Source organism: Phyllopteryx taeniolatus, chromosome 23, assembly GCF_024500385.1.
Source record: "Phyllopteryx taeniolatus isolate TA_2022b chromosome 23, UOR_Ptae_1.2, whole genome shotgun sequence".
Lineage (NCBI taxonomy): Eukaryota > Metazoa > Chordata > Actinopteri > Syngnathiformes > Syngnathidae > Phyllopteryx > Phyllopteryx taeniolatus.
This window is the reverse complement of record NC_084524.1, coordinates 5,406,209-5,427,147: the sequence shown is the minus strand read 5'-3', so window position 1 is coordinate 5,427,147 and position 20,939 is coordinate 5,406,209. Positions and strand designations below refer to the sequence as shown.

The following is a 20,939-nucleotide window of genomic DNA, read 5'->3' as shown; positions in this document are numbered from 1 at the left end:
AAAAACTTTTGTCTTGAAATGTTCAAACTGCACCCGAGATGACCCTAGTGGGCAAGAGGGGAAGAAGAAAGGATGAGTAGAATAAAGCAATCAGTGATGGTCATTTCGTTGAGTCAGCGCGCACGCGCACGCGCGCGCACACACGCACAGGCAGCTTTGATGGGTTTAAGTGTGTCAGAACGACAAGAGGTGATGCAGTATATAAAGTGACCAGCAGGTGGTGCTGCAGACAAAGGGATTGTGTTATAGGAATCATTCAGCTAATTTCATACTCCCCAACCACTTGATAAAAAAATAAAATAATAATCTGTATATAATATATATAGCGTACAGTTATCAAGTGAAATGAAAAACAATTTTAGAACGCAACTCGGCCGCCGTTAATGACGTCATTACTGTCGCATAATTATAACGTACCGGATCGTATAGTGGTCAATTGGGTTCGGGAGCGATTCGTAACACAGCCAAGGTTGTTGAAACTGCTCTTTTTAGATGAGCAACAAATACAGATGTGAAAGCATAATTACAATTTAAATATACTGACAAAAATAAAAAAAAATAAAAAGCAGGAAACAAAATCATATGCGTTGGCCGGGAATCGAACCCGGGTCAACTGCTTGGAAGGCAGCTATGCTAACCACTATACCACCAACGCTTGATGAAAACCCCGCCTAAAATACTTGGATAAGATTTCTCACTGCTGTATTTTGTGTATGTCATGTATGTTTATGTTTTTCTTTGTCGTCTGCGTTGCGTGGAGGAGGAGTCATTTATGCCCTTTAAAACTGCACCTTCCACTGCGGTGCACTAGAGGGCGGTGTTCTGTATCCCTTTTGTTCCAAATTCGTTTGTTTGGGGAAGGAGTCAAAGGTCACCAGACCGCCCAACTCAACATTGCTGACCTGCGACCTCCGCCGAGTGAAGGCCTGGCCTAATCACAGTGGAGCAGCGGGGACTCTCGCTGGCACGCGCGTGTGCTATCTCTTCATGGCGAGCCGCCAATCATCTTCACACTTCTGCCGCCTCCTCTTCCTCCCCGGGCGCCAATCAGACGCCACGCGGCGCGCGGCCACGGGTGGCGCCAGACGCAGCGGAGGGCACGAGCCGACACGCGCCTCCCCTCCCCCTTCCTGTCAGCGAGCATCAGCCTGCCAACAAGCGCCCCCCCCACCCCCAACCACCCCCCACCCCACCCCCCATCGCGTCGTGAGGACGACACACGTATTCGTTCATAACCTCCGCCATTATTCATCGCCCCCCTCCCCCCCTGCAGGGTCTTTCGCTGTCTCCACGCCACCTGCTAATTGAACTCCTTCTTCCTGCCTCGCGCGAGCTCGCTTGTGCCAAGCCCAGGTGATTATACGCCCCCCCCCCCCCCTTCCCATTATCTATCACCCCCTCCCCCCTTGCCACCATCCCTCCCCGCTACTGACAGACCGACAAATCCCTCCCGGTGCTCCTCTCCCCCCAACCTGCCCCCTCCTCCTCCTCCTCCTCCGCTCTCCATCTCCTTCCCCGCCAGCCATGATCCGTGGCAGGCTAATTCCCAGACGGTCCTCCTCTTCCTCTTCTCCTCCTCGCGGGCCCGGTGAGTAGCCTCATCTCCTCATGTTCTCCTCCTTCTGCCTCTGTGTGTGTGTGTGTGCGAGCGCGAGTGTGTTGGACCGCCGCATGCCGCCTTCACGCTTTTTAGCCTTTTACGAGCTGCCTTCAACCCCCCCACCCCTCCCCCCCACCTCGTCTTCCTCCTGCTGCGCCTGTGGGATGAGGGAGAGGCGGGGGGTGGGGGCGGCGTGAAGGAGGAGGAGGGGGGCGTTAATGTGCCGCCTGGGAGAGTGGTTTCCTCTCGCGGTCGGCGGCCGCCGTGACCTTCTGTCACGCTGACCGGATAATTCGCCCCGCCTCCGGGGAGCGCTGTCACAGTACCACATTAACATCCTCCCCATACGGCTCTCGCGATACCGCTTTCCCGCCACGGGTCAGAGGTCACAGGTAGTCAGCGTGTTTGTGTTTCCCCACCCCCTCCCCCCTCCCCGCAGGCAAGTAAACAAAAGGCGTGCGCGGCGGCCATGTCGGGCATGACGAGCGGCGTGTGCGTGGAGAGCGACCTGTCGTCCGTGCTGCAGCGAAGCTCGGCCTCCTCGCACCACCACCCCAATCACCACGGTTACGGCGGGCAGGGCCAGGTGAGTTTTGAGTCCAAAGTCTCAAGTCTTTACCTTTCACCTGGGACTTGCGCAAAACTTACCGCGGCAAAAGTGGAGCAAATCACGACTTGATCAAGTTCATAAGTCGCGAGTAAGTCTCCGGTCTGAACTGAAAAGTTACCGTGGCATAAAAATGAAGCGAGTCAAGTTCCCACGAAATTTCACTCGAGTCGACGACTAACTTTGCCCTCAGTATCAACACTTGCGTTACTCTGTCGTACTAACACTATCACATCGATTTCTTAACGGTCCCAAATCAGTCTCCATATTGTCCATTACTTTGTCGTCTCAATTAACCGACATGAACCTTAATCGATGTCTGACTAGCTGTCGGTGAGCTAAACTGTCAAGTTCGTGTCGGGCACCTTGTCTTTGCGGCATTTATCGTGACGGATGAACTTTGATGTCGTATTTGTTGTCGTCGCTTAGCCCCGAGTTGCAAACCTTCCGTGTCGAGGTACAATTACAGTAATGTATTCATCAACTTTGGTAATCGGTGAATCGTTTTACAGACCTTGTTTCACTCCGAATTGTTCAAAGCTACTGCAATATGTCCTGTTTTTGAATGGGGGGGGGGGGGTCTGCACTACTCCGCATCGTAACTCCGCATCGTAACTCGTATCGTATATTTTGAAAATGCAAATCTTGAAATGGAAACAGGCAAGACTTGTAAAGTCATGTAGTTCAAATTAGCCAAATCCTAAAATTGGCAGCTTAGATTTGACTCAAGTGACTTGAGTACCCGCCCCCCCCTGCCCCACCTGTGGTTGCAGGTGTCCACGCTGGCGCCCATGCTGGACTACAGCAGCGAGATGGACCGCTACCGCTCGTCCATCGCCAGCTTCTACAAGACCAACGTGGACGTGGGCAACTTCCCGCAGTCGGCCAAGCTGGCGGCGCGCTTGGCGGCCGCCGCTCCCATCTTCCCCCCCGGCGCTACCAGGCTGGGCGCCATGGCGACGGCGCCCTGGGGATGCCACGACAACGTCAACCACCCAGCGGCCGTCTTCTGGGGCCGCCCCAAACCCGGCGTCGCGCACCACCGCCACCACCCGGCCACGCCCCCCGGTCACATGACCCCCTCGCACCCCCACGGGAGCAGCATGCATCAGGGCGGCGGGGCCGACGAGGGGGGGCGGACTGAAAAACACACCGCCGCCTCGCTTCCCGTCACCCAAACGGCACACCACCACCCCATGGCGCCCAGCAACGCCAACTTCCTGCCCGGCTACGGCGGAGGGAGCGACTGCGGCGTCGGGAAGCAAGGACACGCCCACCCGGACGTGATGGGCCTATCGGAGGGGGGCAGCTGCAACGGGGGCGGAGTTCTGGGAAGCGGCTTCCTGGGGGGGCTGGGCTTACCCCCGGGTGTCATCGTCATGGCGATGGGTTCGACAGCGGGCGGGATGTCGGACGCCGGCAGCGCCTTCCAGATGACGGGTGGCCAGCGGGGGCCCACAGACTGCCAGCAACACGCCGGCTCCTCGCCCTGCCCCTCCTCGTCCTCGCCCTCGTCGTCGGGCGTGGCCGCAGGGGGCGTGGTCCTGTCGTCGCCGTCCTCCTCCTCGTCGTCGTCGTCCAAGAGGAAGCGCAAGCGCTGCGGCGTGTGCGGGCCGTGCCGGCGGCTCATCAACTGCGGCGTGTGCTCGTCCTGCCGCAACAGGAAGACGGGCCACCAGATCTGCAAGTTCAGGAAGTGCGAGGAGCTCAAGAAGAAGCCGGGGGGAGGCGGGGGAGGGACGCTCGAGGTGAGGGGGGGCTCGGGGACGGATGATGCCACACGGGCGCGTGCACACGGGATGCTCACGTATTCCGGAGTTAGTCTCATCCAGCCCACCGTGCATTTTCACAATGAAGACAACCCATTTTAGAAAAAAAAAAAGCTGAATGAAATTGCATTCATTGAGCTGTTTTTATCCCCAAAGTTGGTTAATTAAAAATATATATATACTTCATTTATGCCATTAAATAATGGGCTTATTGATTTATTGTAATAAAAAGTAACATGATAAATATTCCATTTAAATTCAACATGGTATATTAAATATTAGTCTAATTAGAATCATTCCAGTTACATGCAGTTAACTTTTATATAAATGAAGCCTATTTTTATTTTTTTAAACATAAAAATCAAACACGGTCCTTGAACACAAAAGTTTGCACCCCCCCCCCCCCCCCAGATATATCTCCAATCCACTGCCAAGCAAACACGTTTGGACACATTCTTCAATGACAGCCACGACACAAAATTGGCTTTTCGCTGTGTGTGTGCGTGTGTCCGCACGCATTTGCGCGCGTGGCTCAATTAATGAGCGGTGCTGGACATGGACGACATGTGCATTCATCCTCGCTTCCTCCCGCGAGAGTCGCTACAAACCGTAGCTAATTAGTTCCCCCCCCCTCCACACACCGACAGGATGCGCACATGCTAGCACATTAGGCTAATCTTTGTCAATTACATGCTAATTGGAGCTGTGGCGCGAGTGTGAGTGATGACTTGGCTGCGTGCGTGAGTGGTCAGAAGGTTTATCGAGTCTTTCACACGTTTCTTTTGTTTGTTTGTTTCCTCCTCCGTAGAGGCCGCCATCCGTCCCGACCGGCGAGGCCTTCCGGTGGTTCTTCTAGTCGGCGCCCGAGGCCCAAACAGGAAATGGCGCTCGCACGTTGCGACCGGACCGAGGACAGTTGGGCTCCGGCTGCCCCCCCTCCCCAGTTGGTTGCTTGCGGTGGAGAATCCGTGTGTCACTCCTCCTTTCTCAAAAACCACAATCAGACAACATGACTGATTATTTTGTTATTTGTTTTTCAATCTGACATCAATCAGAATACGGCTGCGGCGTCCGACGCGCTAACGTAGCTTTACTAATGCTCGTTTTATCAGGTTGGCAAGATAATTTGGGGTGGAAATTTGGAAGCTTTTCAAGCAATTCTACTGGGTATTTTTCACCTTGCAGTTGAGACGGCCAGCTTACTCATTAATATTCGATATTTATATTCGTGTGCACTGAGTGGATCGCTGTTCTTAATTTGGAATTTGGCGTGCGACCGCAGCAGTCGTGTACACACCGAAGGTGTATTCGCAACTACCGTCGGTAAACAAGTAGCACTTACCAGACGAAACAAATCTGGCATTGGTCTCATTTTTCGTGTTGCATTAAAAAAAAGAAATAACTAAATAATCAGTCACGTTTTCATTCGACTGCCAATTGGAAACAGAAAGAACGAATGACACATGGATTTTTTTTTTTTTGTTTTTAGCTCAGACGATGACCTAGTATCAAAGGGTCAATGAATAACATTTTCCGACCAACCACGACGGACCGCACTTCGGTTTCTTCAACTTGTGTCGATCGTCCAGCAAGTGTGTGATGCGCGCAAAAGGACTACAACTTTCCTCAGGAGGACTACAAGGACCACAAACGCTCTCGTGGATGAGACAAAACTACGAGGAAGTGTCACACACAATTGATTGCGTCAGAGTGTGTGCGCTCCTCATCGCCATCCTGGCGAGGGAGAACCCTGGTCGTCCTTGACAACAGACCGCCGTGTTGCTAAGCAACTGCTAACAATGGACCAGCGCTCCTGCGCTCGAATGTGGCCGTGGCAGGGAAATGCTTCCACACAATGACGGACACATTTCAAATCCCCTGGAAGTGTTTATTGCCATAAAGTGTGTGTGTGTGCGTGCGTGCGCGTGTGTGTGTATGAGGTCATCAACATACTCACTGCTACTCAGTTTCACATTAAAAGCACTTACAAAACAAGGCTCCACATTAATTTGAAGCCCCAGTGCGCCATCCAGTGGCCCACGAGCGAACACACACTGCAGTTGACTGGAGTCCAGGGCGTGTTGCCATGGCAACAGGCTTGTACATTAAGAGGCGGAACAAAAGAAGAGTTGGGGGGGACGGGGACGTGCGGTGACATCAGAGGTGACATGACATGATGGTGGGGGAGAGCGGGGGGCTGAGGTCACTTCCTGCTGCCGTGTCGCTTCGGAAGAGGTCAGTGGTGTGAGACAGGAAGTGAAGGGAAGAGGAGGGTGGGGAAAAGTTGGCGTCTTCCTCCTCTTCCTCCTTGGTGCCGGCATCCTGAAGTTTGAGCGTTGGCGCCCGCAACAGCGGGGGAGGGCCGCTTCTTACCTGGCAAACGGCCGCTTGCGTTCGATTTGTAAAGTCCTTGACGTCCGCCGCCTCACAGGGGCCGGATGGCGCGTCCACCAAGTCCACGACCGCGTCGGTCGAGCATACTGACGAGAGAGCTCGAGGGCGCGACGGGTCGCCGTCGTCGCTGCTGTCGCTCTCCAGTGTGATGATGAGCGGCGGCCTGCGAGACAAGCGGCGTCAATCGAAAGGTCAACCATGCCCGCGCGACCAAAACGGAGCCTCAGCCCTTTCCCGACTTGATGCGGATCTGATCCAGTTCACACAGATCCGTTCCTCGTTCAGTAGTACCTTGGATCCGTTTTCTCCAATGAAACGTTAGCCCCCGCAAAAACACCGCCATTTTTTTGTATTGTATAAAAAAATACATGTTCGAGATATGTCTTCACTAATCGGATCCAGATTGTGAAGAACGTGGGTGGCGATGATTTTCTTGGCCGATGTTAGCTCTTTTTAAAATAAACAATCGTCCGCCGATTAGACGCGGACGATAATATTAAGTGTTGAAGTAGTGCAGAATGATGTCCTTGTGCCGTTTGCCCACTAGAGGGAGCCCTGACTCCGTTCAATCCAATAAGCATCTTTCCTTCGACAATAACATGATTGTGCGTGAACATAGCAGTTATTTACAAAAACAATGGAGGATTATCATATTACGTTCTTGCTGCAGAAGCTCCAGAGCATGATATAGTTTTCAGTTTAATTTCAATTAGTCATGAAATGTATTTTTTGTAAATTAATCATCTGATTCTTTGGTTGTTTTTGTTTCTTTTTCAGAATGATGGTAACAATTGAAGTATGTTTTTTGTTTTTACCCGCCGTGCTCCTGTGTCTTGCGATGGCGCTTGGGTGGGGCGGCGCCCTCATACACGATCTCCACGCTGGGACTGCGGTCGCGTTGGTGCCCTCCCGTGCTGCGGGACAGGAAGGGACAAGGTCAGTCGAGTGGACCCAAATATACATTCAGCGCCTCACCGAGCTGCCGTCCTACTTCTGTACGTCTGCCATGTGAAGGAGAACGAGACGTTTGACGTCTATGGACCCAAAGAGGAAGAACGGGAAGCTCTCACCTGTCGGGGCCAGCGGGGATCTTCCGCGAGTCGCTCCTTCTCTTGCTGCGCCCCCTTCGTCGCCGCCTCCTGTCGGGCTGGCTGTGCTCGTCCAGGTGTCGGCTCTTGTACTTCCTCTTCCCGCTGGGCTTCTCGCCGCTGGAGCGCAACGGCGAGAGAGGCGACGGCGGCGGTGAAGAGGAGCAGACGGAGGAGGAGGGGGACGACGAGGAGAATTCCCAGCTGCAGTCCGACGAGCTGAGGGCGAGCGGCGAGCCGGACTCCAGGCTGGAATGCGAAAGGGAGCACATCATGGCGGGGTAAATGGAGCGATTGGGATTGGCCAAAGTGCCGCTCTTTCTCATACACTCGCGGCTCCTCCTCCTCTTCTTCTTTTTCATCTTTTTGTCAGGCAGCGGCGGGCTGAGCGTGCACACCGAGCTCACCGACCCCGCCGCAGGGGCCTTTTCATGACGGGCGGCGGAGGGCGGGATTGCGGGCGACGACGAGTCTGAGTCGGACGACAGGTGCACGAGCTCCGGCGTCCGCTCGGCCAGCGGCTTCTTGTAGCCCACGATCAAACACTCCGCCTCGTCCTCCAGCCGGACGGGGCTCGAGGGCGCCAACGTCAATGCGGCAGAGTTAGAGGGGCCCGGCGTCTCATCGTTGTGCCGCCGCCCCACCTCCGCCTCCTCGGAGATGGAAGGCGAGCCGCTGTTGTTGGCGGGCGGCGGATGGTACGCGGCGTGCACGTCGTACTCGTCCAGGCTGAGCGGCGAGCGGGCGAAGCAGAGCAGCTCGTGTAGGAAGTGCGCCGTTTGCGCCAACAGGAAGGGCTGGAGCTCTTCCTGCATGGTCGCCGCGTCCTCCAAGCCGTGGCGAGCCACTCGAGCCGCGATGATGCGCTGGACGACGTCCACCAGCGAGCCGTATGCGCCGTACAACACTGTCAGCTCGCGGCGAAGCCAAGGCCGCAGTCTGTTCAGCTGGGTGGGGTCCCGGCGGAAGCTGTCCACCGTGACGTCACGCTCGGGCTCGGCGGCGCCGGCGACGCCGCGCACGCGGATGCCGCCGCGATAGAGGGCGCGGCGAAAGGCCACCATCTCTTCCGCCGTCAGACGCTGCGCCGCCACACCTTCACGCTGCAGACGCAGCCTGGTGGCCAATCGGGTCACGAGGCGCCGCGACGGCCGGCCCGGACCGGTGTCGCCGTGGCCCGTCGGGCCTTCGAATATGACGCCGCGCTCCGACAGCGGAAACGGCAGGACGTCCAAATACCACTCCCACACCCCGTGCTCCTCCTCGCTCGCCGACGCCATGGCCGCCACCATGGCCACGGTGGCCGCCACGCTGCTGCTGGTAGGGGTGGGGCGCAGCGTGTACTCCTTGAACTCGTCCTCGGCGCGCACCGAGTGCAAGATGGAGGCGAAGGGCTGCTTGCAGAGCGGACACTCGGCCTTGTTGTGCGACCACTCCTGGATGCACGGGAAGCAGAAGCGGTGCAGACAGTGGTCCAAATACGCCATATTGTTGAAGCGGTCCAGGCAGATGGGACACTTGGAGTCGGGCGACGCCTCATCTGCCGCTCGGGCCGACGGCGCGGGAGGAGACGACGCGGCGGCGGCCTGCGTGTCCGTGCCCGTCTTCTTTCCCCTGCGACTTGCTCGGCTCCTCGGCACTTCCTCGGGCTGCGCCTCGCCGCTGTTGTTGTTGTTGTTGTAACGGCGCCGATCACGCAGCTTCATAGCTGTGGGGGCCATCACCTGACCGCAGAAGATATGCATCATGTAACATCACTTTTTCATTTTTTTTATGATACTGAAACATGTCATGTCATTGTTTGAGGAAATGGTTTTATTTTCTTAAATAGACCTGGCATGAGCATTTGTAAGTCGTAACGCCTCTAAAATCCTCCAGAACAAATAAATGCAGGAAAGAAACAATTGACGAATAAAGTAAATGACCTTTTCTACTGCCCATATTTGCGCTATTTAAGTCACGTTTTTAGGGACTGTCACAGCAGTTTTCATGCACCAACTTTAAGAACCCCTCTGAATTTCATCTTATGAGACAAAACAAAAAGGTTGATTAGATATGTTGAGAAATAATCCAGTTATGTTGATTTAGTCCAATTTGAAGGCTTTTCCCGACCAGATTTTTCTCTAGGCGATGTCCCACAAAGACGTACCCCAAAAAGGTAACTTTGTTCACAACACAACTGGACCCCATCATGTGATTTTCAAAATTCTTGGTGCGTTGTAAACACCTCTAAGTGGCCATCCCAAACAGTTACTTAGAGGGACACAAATGCTTCTTCGAGATCAAGTCATTTTTAATGGAAAAATAATGTTAGACAAATGATAGCAGAAGGACGCTAAGGCTGTAAACTCTTGAATAAAAGTGACACTTTGAAACATATGTCATTGGTGGGGGGGGGGGGGGGGCATTGTGACGTGAGTCAATGGAGAGTACAACGTCACATTGAATAAAATGTGATTAAATACATTTTATTAAATAAAAGGGTTTTCATCACGAGAAAAGAAAGCATCGCAGTCATGTCAGCGAGCAAATTAGATGCGACCCGTCCACAATAAGAGAAAACAATTTGACGTTTGCCTTAATACCTTTGCTTATATGTTAGCATGCTAACGCGGTTAGCTTCCGTACCTGGCCGCAATCACTCTCGCTGCTCGAACCGGCCCCTTTTCATTGGGCTTTCGTTCCTCCGTCGGCAGCCGAATTGCGGTTTAACGCTGCTCGACTTCGGGTGATGCGAGCAAGAGAAAGACAAAACAATATTCGTGACTTTGGGAGATTGTTGTGGCCGCCAACCGAACAGCGGAACTGCTTCTGCTTGAGGGCTAGTAAACGTCATCACTGTTGGACGGAAGTAGAACCCGGATGTGCTCTTCCCTTCACGGTGCAAATGCCTGTGTTGACAAACATCATGCACTGTGATACGGCAGCTTATCCGCCATATTAGATGTGGCATATCTGCCTTTATAACCCAAGGAAACCTTACAGACGTTATAAAGCGCCTTTCTACAAATAACACAAAGTTGATGTCTTCCATTCAAGCACACAGTAATGTTTACTCCCATACGGTATATTTGGTAAGCAAAACAACAGTCTTATACTTTTTGGTAGTTGTAAAGACTCGTGAGGAAAAATAAATACATTGTTTTTGGTGCTAAGGTACTTTATATACTAAAACTATAAGGAGTAAACATTTATAATATTAAATAAATATAAATAATAGTTACTCTTATAAGGTAATAATTGTTTGCTGCTGCTTACAGGACAATAGGACACACACACATGCTTTTGTTTGGTAAAACTGACCACACTATGTTATGAACACACACATGCAACACAGACACACTGATAACATTCAGACTGAGAGCAGGTTAAAAAAACGGTTTGATAAGGAGCTGCTGAGACAATAGGAACTGTTATCTGAAAAGGAGACGCAATCGGTTTCCGAATTCCTTGAGAGAAGGTAGAGAGTCCAGCGCCCTGTGCCTCCCACTCGATCATAGCCTTGTAAACTTGTATTCTTGATTTGGTTGTCTAGTCTGTCAAGATTCTTACTTTGGGGGCAAGATCACCAAATAATCAAAGAACCGCAAAGAAGGAATTCCAACAGGACTTTTGCTTGCGAGGCCGGCTGGACAACTCCCGGGCCTCGCTTGGAATTCCTTACATTCTATAATTATACATTGTTGTTGTGATTGACTCCAAACCACTTTCTGGACCAAGTTAGGAGCAGCCATGTTGCAATCTGTGGGACCGTCAGGGTCACACGACTAACTGTTGTTCCAAAATCGCATTGGCCGACCTTGATGCGACACGCCGTTGCCATCGCGACGCTTCACGACACCACAGCGACCTTGTGTTTGGAACGCTGTCGAGATGACTCACATAACTTCAGTTGCCATGGCGACCCAACCTTTCCAGTTCCCACATACACACACACGCTGACAGTTGACAACGACGATAAGGAAGCACACCGGATTCCATCCTGCTTTTTTTTTTTTTGCTTTTTTATTGAAGCATCCTCAAGCAGGGACATTAAACACATATCCCACAATGCATCAGTGCAAGTCATAGAAAAGTCACAGGACACGTATAGAAACATCTAGAAAAATAGAGAGCTATTGTACAAACAAGGAGGTCACGTCACTTTTCACCCTCATGCAGGAACATCGATACGTCTCGTCCAAGCTCCTTTTCTGACTCCCAGCATGCACCTGCCGGGCCCGCGTGTGTCTCGCCAGGAGGCCAAAAGTGGACCATGTTCAGGTCCCGAAGGTTCTGTCAACGCCACCGCTGTGGCACGCTCTTCTGCACGCCGCGCCTCACACGGCGCTCACAGCCAGCGAATAGGCGGCCATCATCTGTGCTCGGAGCTGCTGCTTGACGTGCACGCGCCCGTGTCGCTTCCTCTCGTCGCTGCGTGCGAAGCGCTTGCCGCACACGTCGCAGGAGAAGGGCTTCTCGCCCGTGTGCGTGCGCATGTGCGTGGTCAGGTGGTCGCTGCGGCTGAAGCTCCGCGCGCACACAGCGCACTGGAAGGGCTTCTGTCCTGTGTGGACGCGCACGTGCCTGTTGAGTTCGTCCGAACGGGAGAAGCGGCGCTCGCAGCCCTCCACGAAGCACGGGAACGCCTTGGCTTTTACGCCGCTTTTGCCAAGAGCCCTGCGGCCCTTCCGGGACACTTTGGCGCCGGTTGACACGCTGCTCAGGTGCACGGTTGGGAAGGCACCCTGCAGGAGGGATGACAAGAGATCGGAGTCCAGGGTGGAATGGGCGGGACAGTGGAGGTCGACCTCCATTTTGACGTGGTCTGCCTCAGTGCCAACCCTCCAGTTCTTCATCCAGTCCTCCGGTGCCACCACTTCCTGCTTGACCTCCAACGCCTTGGTCTCGCCCTGGCCGCTGTCTTGCCTCAGCAGAGCCTCGAAGAAATCTGGAGCGGCCGGCGTTGCGAGGTAGTCGACCCCGCAGCTGGAGCTGGCCGGCTCGCTCTTGACCGTGGTCACCGGAGGGTAGGCAGTGTCCTCTCGCTGCTCCATTTCAGTGCAGATTCCAACGATCTCTGTGATCATGTTGAGGATGGCGTCCGCGGTGCTGCTCAGGCCCACCGCTGACACCGTAGTCGGTTCGGGAAGGAAGCTGCCGCTGAAGTCGAGGGAGGGCGAGAGCGAATCTGAGTCACTGAAGTCGGAGAAGAAATCTGAGTCGGAAGCGTCAGTTCCCGGTGAGACAACTGGAGGGTAACAGAAGAAGGGGGGGGGGGGGGACTTTGTTATTGTTGCATAACAGTACGATGACATCAGCACGCAACCAATGAAGAAGATGATGCAGTAGCATCATGCTTTGATAACTCACCTGCTGGGTCGGCCTCGTTGACGTCGCAGCGGTCGGATTCCACGCTGTTCACCCAAGCGCTGCACGCGTCCTCGAAGTCGGACAGGAAGCTGCAGTGGCGCTCGGCAAGCATGACGGTCAAAAGAGAGGTGGGAATTCCCTTCGAACGGTTTTCAGGCGGTGTGGTGTGTCCGGGGTTCGCGTCGCTGCGCTCGCTCGGTGCTGAGGATGCCGAGCTCCTGTGCTCGCCAGCCCTTTTATACCCTCCGTCTCCGTGGCAACGCTGGCACCACCTCATTGGCGCCAGGGATTCCCCCCTCCGTGCATGTCGAGAATGCCCAAACATGGCTGACTTCCTGTGGTGACGGCGGGCATCCCCGCGCCATAAAAGGAGCGGCGGGCTTTCCTCACTGCGGCAGTACATGTGACGCCCACTGCGGATACATCCACCGAGTGTGTGTGCGTTTGTGTTGTTGTTTCCATGGAGACACCTGTTTGGATGAAAATCTGCATGACAAGTGTAAACAACAACATTGTCACAACAAACACAAACACACAACCTTCAGGTTTGTGCGGCATCTTGCTGCAGAGGACGAGATGCGGTTACCATGGCGACGGGAGCACATTCACGCAAGAGTTAAGATTAAAAATCAAAGATGCCAACACACTCAACATCGCCCACTAGTGGCTGATGTTTCTATGGCAACCATCAGAGGCCGGGGCTGTGTTTCTCATGAGCCGTCCAATGATCCATGGTGGGCCGTCTTTGGACTGGCATGCGGCCTGATAACGGCAAGGTCGCCTGGCGCAGATAAACACACGCACGCGACCTCCGACCTGCGCAAGGTTGTACCAGCCCTCAGACTTTAAAAGGCGAGCCACTTCGCATCCGTCTCCATTTCCTCGCCATGGTGGCCTCTGTCTTGCCCGCGATCGCCTCGTCGCTCGCGCCGGTGCTCCTCGTGCTTGCCGCACTTGCCGCCTTGGTGGCGCTTGCTCAGCGCTCCGGCGGCATGCCCGGCCTGCCCCGCTTGCCCGTGGTGGGCAGCCTGCCTTGGATAGCAGGGGCCACCCCCCCACACTTGTTCTTCATGCAGTTGGGCCACAGGTGAGACCTTGACCCTGTGGATCAGCACTGCCTCCTGCGCTTACTCAATGTGGCGTTTGCGTGTTTGTGGCAGGTACGGGCCGTTGTTCGAGCTCTACCTGGGGCCTCATCGCACCGTGGTGGTCAACGCCCACGCGCATGCCAAAGAAGTTCTTCTGCAGCGAGGGCGTGACTTCGCCGGACGTCCAAGCATGGTGACGCCTCCCGAAGCCATTGAGCACTTCCGTTTTTGCTCAACACGTCAACTGACCTTATGTTCGGCAGGTGACCACTGATCTGCTGACCCGAGGCGGCAAAGACATCGCCTTCTCCGACTTCTCGCCGTTGTGGAAACTTCACCGCCGCCTGGTGCACACTTCCTTCACTCTCTTCGGAGAAGGAAGCAGTCGGCTACAGGACATTGGTAGGTACAGTGCGACCTCGGGTCACAAACGCCCCTATTCATGAACATCATTTTCGCACAATTATTGCTTTGGTTCACAAACTGGGCTTCAGTCACAACAGCCAAGTGGAACAGCCCAATTGTGCCTTCTTTCACACAATGTGAACATCATTTTCTCCGTATTTCAGATTTGTGTCGGATTGTTTTTTTTTTTTAACTCCAAATGATTCTAACCCTGGTTCTGGGGCTGGAACGGTTTCATTCTATTTGAAAAATCAGTTCGCAGCCTACGGTGATGACACTCTTTGTCAGTTCTGTCCGAGGTGGACGGTCTGTGCGTGCAGCTGCTTTCCAGCGATGGCCGTGGCTTCGACCCATCAATCGCGGTGACCACGGCCGTCACCAACGTGGTTTGCACGCTGGTGTTCGGCTCCACCTACAGACACGGTGACGGGGAGCTGGAGGAGGTGATGCGCTACAACGACGGCATTGTGCGGAACATCACCAGGGGAGGACTCGTTGATATCTTCTCCTGGATGAAGGTACGAGCTTCCCCATTGGTGTACCCGCTGCCACCTCACAATTTTCTAGTGCTCCTCAGGTGTTCCCCAATGCGTCACTGCGCGAGCTCCGGGCGTGCATTAGTGTGCGAGACCGCCTCCTCACTCAAAAACTGCGCGAACACAAGGTGAAAGACGCCAGGAAAAGGCATTGGCTTCCCGCACGTGACAACCTGCCGCTGAGCAAAGTCTCATCTCCAGGAGGCGCTGAGCGAAGGTGACCCTCAAGATCTCCTGGACGCCTTGCTGAAAGGTCAAGGTTCACCTGGGTCCGACGGGGTGCCCATTACAGATGACCACGTGTTGATGACGGCGGCGGAGGCCTTTGGCGCTGGCGTGGAGACCACGTCCACTACGCTGCTCTGGATCCTGGCCTATCTACTGCACCACCCTGAGGTACACGCTCACACGCATTTTGGGTGAGCCGTCGCATTTGACGGCAGCGGCTCTACGGCGACCCCTGCAGGTCCAAGAGCGTGCACAGAAGGAGCTCGACGAGGAGGTGGGCGAGCGCGCGGTGTGCGCAGCAGACCGCGGGAGGCTCCCGTATCTGGACAGCATCATCAACGAGGGAATGCGGATCCGACCGGTGAGCCCGGTACTGATCCCACACATCGCCATGATCGACAGCAGGTACGCCAAATTGACAAAGGTGCAGTACACACCTGCGGGCTAACGCCGGTTTCTCACCATAGAATCGGATGTCACGCAATCCGCCGCGGGACTCGAGTGTTGGTCAACATGTGGGCCATCCATCACCACCCTGACCACTGGGACCGACCGGACCTGTTCATGCCAGGTAACCCAGCCAACACGCCAACAGGTGGTCCAAAGGTGGACCTCAAATTTTTCATCAAACTTCTCTAGATCGCTTCCTTGATGACCAGGGTCGGAGGGTCACACCCCCCTGCTTCCTGCCGTTTGGGGCGGGACCTCGCGTCTGTGTGGGTGAATCGCTAGCCAGGATGGAGCTCTTCCTTTTCCTGTCCTCCATGCTCCAGCGAATGAGCTTTATGCTGCCGGACGGGGCTTCCCCACCCAATCTGCAGGGGCGTCTCGGTGTGGTCTTGCAGCCACTACCTTATAAAGTCGCCGTCAGGTCAAGGGCGGGTTGGGAAGTTGGCGCTCATGCTAAATAGCCAGCTACTATGAATATCTTACATTTGTGATTCTTATTATCAATGATTAGCATGAGCAAGATCTGAAATTACATCATGTGCATCAATAAACAATAGTGTTGTACACGTGATCCATTTATTTAGCACAGCTCACACACAAAAACACATATTCAAGAGCGTCAGAATAAGAATTGGCCTCGTTAATGCCTCGTCACGACACAAACAGGAAGTAACGACGAGCAGAGAAAAACTGAATCCGTCAAGGCGTACAAGTGCTAAACCAGACGCAAATGGTGTGGCTTGGAAGCCAAAAAAAATAAAAAAAATAAAACGGGAACACATTCGTTTTAATGGCTTTACAGGAGATTAGGTGCTTCTTTTCAAACTTTCTCCACCATTATTTTTTTTTAAGGTGACAAACTTTGTGTGCTACTGGTGATTAGCGATGGGCTCCTAGGGAGTTAGCATCTGGCTAGCAGTGGTTCGGCGTACTCACAATCATGTTCTGTGTTCTGACTAGAGTAAAAGGTGACAAAAAGAGAAAGAAGAGCGCTACAAACTTGGCTAGCTGTAGTAACAGTAGTCCACCACAGAGGGCGCGCTGCAGCTGCAGTCCCTCAGCTAAAGAAGAAGAAAAGCACCACATCTAACGCACAAAGGAGGGGTGGAGCCTTAATTTCCACTCACCTGTCTGTTAAGTAAACGGTACATCAGGAAGTTTCCATATCCAAACAGGAAGAGTTCATGTCAAATCAGAAAGTGTCCATGTCCGATATAGAAGTGCAGCTGACCAATCAGAAGGTGTACATGACCGATCAGGACGTGCACATGTCCGAACCGGATGTCTACATGCCCAACCGGAAGTGTACATTTCCAATCAGGAAGCGTACACAGCCGATCAAGGCGTGTACTCGTACAATCAGGAGGTATCAATGTCCGAACAGGAAGTGTCCAAGTCCAAAATTGAAAGAGTACGTCAAACAGCATGTGTTGCCGTTCAAACGGGAAGTATCTATGTCCAATCAGGAAGTACACATGACCAATCAGATAGTACACAGGTCCAGTCCAGAAGTGAAAATGTCACACTGGATGTGTCTACGTTAAAACAGGAAGTGTCTATGTCCCATGAGGAAGTGTACATGTCCCGAATAAAACTCGGAGCCGTCCATGTCAAACCGGACGTCCACGTCTACACAGGAAGTGTCCAACCTGAAATATACGTCTAATCAGGATGTGTCCACATTCAATCAGGTAATGTACAAGTCCCACCGGAAATATCCATGTCCAATCAGAACGCGTCTGTGTCAAAGAGCATGTCTTTACTTCCACGTCCAATCGGGAAGCAGATGAGAGTGGGGAGTCTCCGAGAAATAAAGATGGACGGCTGCGGACAGGCTTGTCACTCATCTGGCACGACCACCGCCACTGACTATCACGCCGTCTCCACGACAACCACGACCTCGCCCGCCTCCTCGTGGGGGTGGCACGGCGTGGGGGCACACTTGGAGGGACAGTCCACGCTGTCGTGGAGATCAGAGTTATTTCCCCGAGCGGTGCTCTCTGTCTCGGCGTCCTCCTCCCGCGCCTCCTGCCCTTGCACGCGGCAGCGGCACACTTCGATGCCCGAGTCGCCGGTCAGTCTCCGGTGGCGGTACTGGCTCTCGTCGGCGTCCACGTTGTCTTGGTCCCCCTCGTCGTCTGTCTCTGCTCGAATGACATCCACGCACGGCGAAAAGAGCGTCTGCTTGGGCGGGGCCTGAGTGGGCCGGGTGGGTTGGGGCGGGTCCAGGAGGAAAGAGGTGGAAGGTGGGGAGTAGGCGGAGGGGGTCTTGCACTCGCTGGACCCGGGCGACCCTGGCTTCTTGGGGGCATACTCAGGGTCTACGAGCGGAGGGGGGCCGGGGTTCGCCTGCGGACTCGTGGGCCGCGGCGAGCTGGTTTTTGAGGCGGCGGCCGTGTCTGCGTGGACGGGCGAGGGAGGAGCCCGCGGAGGGGTCTCCGTGGCGACATCAAAAGGGAGGGCTGCCAACTCACTGGGCGTGGAGGCGTGGCTTGTGTCCGTCTCATAGGTCAAGGGAGCAGAGGGGAAGGAGCTGCACGGAGACGAAGGGCAGCAGGAGTCACAGGAGCAGCTGGAGCTGATGGAAAGAAAACGTTTTTTTGGTTTTTGTTGTTCGGCTGCTTGTTCATGCAATATGATGGATCCGTATGTTGCCGGAACAGTCTGTATTGCGGTGGATATTTATTGGAAATGCAGTCGGACAGAAAAATAAGACAACAGAAACAATAGATGACGGCAACAATGTGACACACATCAAAACTACTCTGACAAAGATAATTCATCCTCAAAACAGGCGTTACGCACCTGTTGTCCGAGCTGAGCGAGGAGGGGGCGTCGCTGAGCGGCCGGTGCAGCAGCGGGTCGTGCTGCAAGAGCAAGTGGGGGTCAGCGGTGCGGGGGGGCTGCGGGTAGCGCGGTGCCGTGAAGACGGAGCTGTAAGGGGGCGGCGGCGTGGAGGGCTGCGCCGCCACCTCCTCGTACGACGGCAGCTTGAGCGACGCCAGGAAACCTGCGCGCGCGTCAACACGTCAACGTCAACCGCCGAGATCGAGCCCCTCCTCGGGATAAACGTCCGCGGCCGACTTACTGAGGTCCAGCATGGAGGACGGGTAGGAGGCGGTGCCCTGGTACGCCAGCAGGCTGATCTCTCGCTGGCGCCGCTGCTGCTGCTGCGCTCGCACTTTGGCCCGCCGGTGGCGATACGCGCAACAGCAGCTGAACATTATGAGCGCCGTCCACAGCAGCCAGAACCCTGCACGTGACATCATCATTTCGGACATCATCACAAGACAGGTGACAACCATAGCTGCGTTCGGAATCGTTTACGCCCTCATCACTATCCGTCAGGATTTTTAGATGGTGGCCCTCGATAGTGCCTTCATTAAAAATGGAGTAGGGAACGAATGAATCACGACATAAGGCAACTATAGCTGCTATATTAAAAATCCCTTTGCGCTTATTAGGGAGTAGGGAATGAGTGCGTTCGGAATCATTCACTCATTCCGTACTCCCTAACAACGACAAAAACGGCCTTGTGCACATTTTCCGAACTAACGAAATCTGCTGTCATTAAAAATCCCTTTGTAGTGATGAAATGTTCACGCATTCGTACAATGGAAAACAGATTTCGGACACGTTTTGGCGCCATGTATCATCGGCTATATTGCGTTTCTTGTGACCATCGTTGTTCACTGTTTTTCCCCGAGATGCGTTTGAGGGCACTATAAAGAGCTTATGCAATACTCAGGATACATTTGAGCAGCGCTGCAATTGGCAAACTGTCACGCTATAGAGCACTAAAAAGTGTAAAGGGAGTGATTCCGAACGCAGCCCATGTCAAGGCCACTCACACCACAGCTCGTAGTAGTACGTGCAGCATCCCGTCTCGCCGCAGCAGTGACCCGTCTCGCACAGGTAGCCGCCGTTAGCGTTGGCGCCAGGGCAGTAGCGCGGTCTCCCCAGCAGGGGCAGGCTGCCACCGGAGTGGTACTCCATCGCACCCCTGCTCTGCCCACTTCCCTAGTCCCGCGCCACCGCTAACTGCTTGCGCCAACGACCTGCTAGCCACTGTACATGTAGGCCAATCCTCGTGGTTCCATTGTTATTACGCCAAGTCAATTGTGCTTTTCTAGCTTTTAGCGGCTAACTGCTAGGCGAAGTGTCTTGAGTTGTTAGCGCGCTAGCGTTTTGACAATACAGAGGTCACAAGCTACGCTAGCAGGCAAAGTGCGTTGAGCGCCGCGCAGCGGGGACACGACGGCTGGAGGAGACGAGATGGCGGCCGAGGCAATCCCACCTGCAGAGAGATGAGACAGACGATTCTGTGAAAACGTATATTTTTTGGGGGAGGCATCCTTATCACACTTAAATGTTCCCTTTACATTTGAACTTAATTTGACCTTCTCTAGACCACTGAATGCACACGCCCAACTGATAAATGTTATCTAACAAGGAGTTGAAAAATACACAGCAGGTGCTTGAGCCATGAAAATTTGTCAAGAAGTCCACTTCTCTGCCTTTCTGTGACTCTTCCAGTCTACCCGTTGCAACGTGCTATTGAGCCTCTAAGCTCAATGTTCAATAAATCTATATAACGTATGAGTAGTTACATTAATTAACTTTTCTATCACAATCGAATTAATTGAGATTTACCTGCAGTTCAACAGCATAATATTTTGACATCAGTGTTAATGTTGCCTCTCGCGGTCACGTGTGCGTTGGCTGCAGTTGTCATGACTACTGAAGGCGCACTGACTCACTGGCGCCCCCCGACGTTCGAATATGTCATGACAAGAGGCAGCTTAGCTCACTCAGCTCAGTACAACATAGGCAAAGACATGATGGTGTGTGTGGTCCGTGAACGCCACATCAACACAAACACACGTTCTATCCGCACACAAGACAAACACGACGCGTACCGCTCCATCCGTCCTCGCTGTGGGATTCTGGTTCGGTATGTCGGTACCGCCGGGGCCTCCTCGCGCTGCCTGGAGCCTTCCCCGCCTCCTCGTCCTCGGTGAGACCCTCCGCCAGCCCCGCCGCCATCAGCTCCCGTCGCGCATCGAGCTCGCCGCATTGCGCCGCCTTCATCCTGTGCACTTTCAAAACAAAAGCGCTCTCTCGGCGGACTGTTTAAACGGCATGGTCCGAAGATAAAAAAAGACGTGACTTTCTGGCCATATTTTATTTTTTGGGGGGTTGAATCCGATGGAGACGAGCGAGCAGACAACAGCTCACACAACGGTGATAAAACGTGAAAATGTGTTAAAATGGCTGCACTTATTTTGAAAAACAGCAAACTCTGCAGTAGCACTTTGACTTGACATCATCCAACATGTTTAAGCGGCGTCGAAAACACAGGAAGTGGAATCATAATAACTGATATTTATACTCATTTAAGTAAAAATGTTAGGGATTTTCA

General features: G+C 53.7%; 5 protein-coding genes and 1 non-coding gene across 13 annotated transcripts; 2 read left to right on the top strand and 4 right to left on the bottom strand.

Annotated features, from left to right (window-relative positions):
* Positions 1 to 583: 583 nt before the first annotated feature.
* trnag-ucc (transfer RNA glycine (anticodon UCC)) lies at positions 584 to 655 on the bottom strand. The gene has a single exon. It is a non-coding gene; the product is annotated as a tRNA-Gly (tRNA).
* A 549-nt stretch (positions 656 to 1,204) lies between these two features.
* Positions 1,205 to 5,859, top strand: LOC133472964 (CXXC-type zinc finger protein 4-like). Of its 4 annotated transcripts, XR_009786928.1 has the most exons (5): positions 1,440 to 1,588; positions 2,040 to 2,186; positions 2,981 to 3,955; positions 4,785 to 4,944; positions 5,466 to 5,859. XR_009786928.1 is itself a non-coding variant. In XM_061764579.1 (4 exons), the coding sequence occupies exons 2-4, from the start codon at positions 2,070 to 2,072 to the stop codon at positions 4,830 to 4,832; spliced, it is 1,140 nt and encodes a 379-aa protein (XP_061620563.1). In that variant the 5' UTR covers positions 1,205 to 1,353; positions 2,040 to 2,069; the 3' UTR covers positions 4,833 to 5,859. The 4 variants fall into 4 exon arrangements, 3 of the variants coding, with proteins under 3 accessions (XP_061620563.1, XP_061620564.1, XP_061620562.1); XM_061764579.1 differs by lacking the exon at positions 1,440 to 1,588 and adding an exon at positions 1,205 to 1,353 and having other exon boundaries at positions 4,785 to 5,859; XM_061764578.1 differs by having other exon boundaries at positions 4,785 to 5,859.
* LOC133472942 (E3 ubiquitin-protein ligase Topors-like) lies at positions 5,844 to 10,304 on the bottom strand. Of its 3 annotated transcripts, XM_061764535.1 has the most exons (5): positions 10,087 to 10,304; positions 7,787 to 9,182; positions 7,441 to 7,707; positions 7,186 to 7,284; positions 6,204 to 6,533 (listed from the first exon to the last, which is right to left on the bottom strand). In XM_061764535.1, exons 2-5 carry the CDS (start codon positions 9,177 to 9,179, stop codon positions 6,346 to 6,348), a joined length of 1,947 nt encoding a protein of 648 aa, XP_061620519.1. In that variant the 5' UTR covers positions 9,180 to 9,182; positions 10,087 to 10,304; the 3' UTR covers positions 6,204 to 6,345. The 3 variants fall into 3 exon arrangements, with proteins under 3 accessions (XP_061620518.1, XP_061620517.1, XP_061620519.1); XM_061764534.1 differs by having other exon boundaries at positions 5,844 to 6,533; positions 7,441 to 9,182; positions 10,044 to 10,304; XM_061764533.1 differs by having other exon boundaries at positions 5,844 to 6,533; positions 7,441 to 9,182.
* A 1,173-nt stretch (positions 10,305 to 11,477) lies between these two features.
* Positions 11,478 to 15,790, bottom strand: LOC133472958 (early growth response protein 1-like). 2 transcript variants are annotated; one of them, XM_061764570.1, is made up of 3 exons: positions 15,530 to 15,790; positions 12,811 to 13,296; positions 11,478 to 12,688 (listed from the first exon to the last, which is right to left on the bottom strand). In XM_061764570.1, the coding sequence occupies exons 2-3, from the start codon at positions 13,211 to 13,213 to the stop codon at positions 11,778 to 11,780; spliced, it is 1,314 nt and encodes a 437-aa protein (XP_061620554.1). In that variant the 5' UTR covers positions 13,214 to 13,296; positions 15,530 to 15,790; the 3' UTR covers positions 11,478 to 11,777. The 2 variants fall into 2 exon arrangements, with proteins under 2 accessions (XP_061620554.1, XP_061620553.1); XM_061764569.1 differs by having other exon boundaries at positions 12,811 to 13,280.
* On the top strand, positions 13,397 to 16,081 carry LOC133472952 (steroid 17-alpha-hydroxylase/17,20 lyase). The gene is made up of 9 exons (XM_061764556.1): positions 13,397 to 13,897; positions 13,971 to 14,091; positions 14,162 to 14,300; positions 14,592 to 14,821; positions 14,881 to 14,967; positions 15,041 to 15,235; positions 15,306 to 15,472; positions 15,535 to 15,638; positions 15,707 to 16,081. Exons 1-9 carry the CDS (start codon positions 13,698 to 13,700, stop codon positions 15,976 to 15,978), a joined length of 1,515 nt encoding a protein of 504 aa, XP_061620540.1. The 5' UTR covers positions 13,397 to 13,697; the 3' UTR covers positions 15,979 to 16,081.
* Positions 16,075 to 20,597, bottom strand: LOC133472962 (WW domain-binding protein 1-like). Of its 2 annotated transcripts, none has more exons than XM_061764574.1 (5): positions 20,437 to 20,597; positions 19,369 to 19,814; positions 18,606 to 18,770; positions 18,323 to 18,527; positions 16,075 to 18,095 (listed from the first exon to the last, which is right to left on the bottom strand). In XM_061764574.1, the coding sequence occupies exons 2-5, from the start codon at positions 19,511 to 19,513 to the stop codon at positions 17,390 to 17,392; spliced, it is 1,221 nt and encodes a 406-aa protein (XP_061620558.1). In that variant the 5' UTR covers positions 19,514 to 19,814; positions 20,437 to 20,597; the 3' UTR covers positions 16,075 to 17,389. The 2 variants fall into 2 exon arrangements, with proteins under 2 accessions (XP_061620558.1, XP_061620560.1); XM_061764576.1 differs by lacking the exon at positions 20,437 to 20,597 and adding an exon at positions 20,171 to 20,420.
* Positions 20,598 to 20,939: the final 342 nt, after the last annotated feature.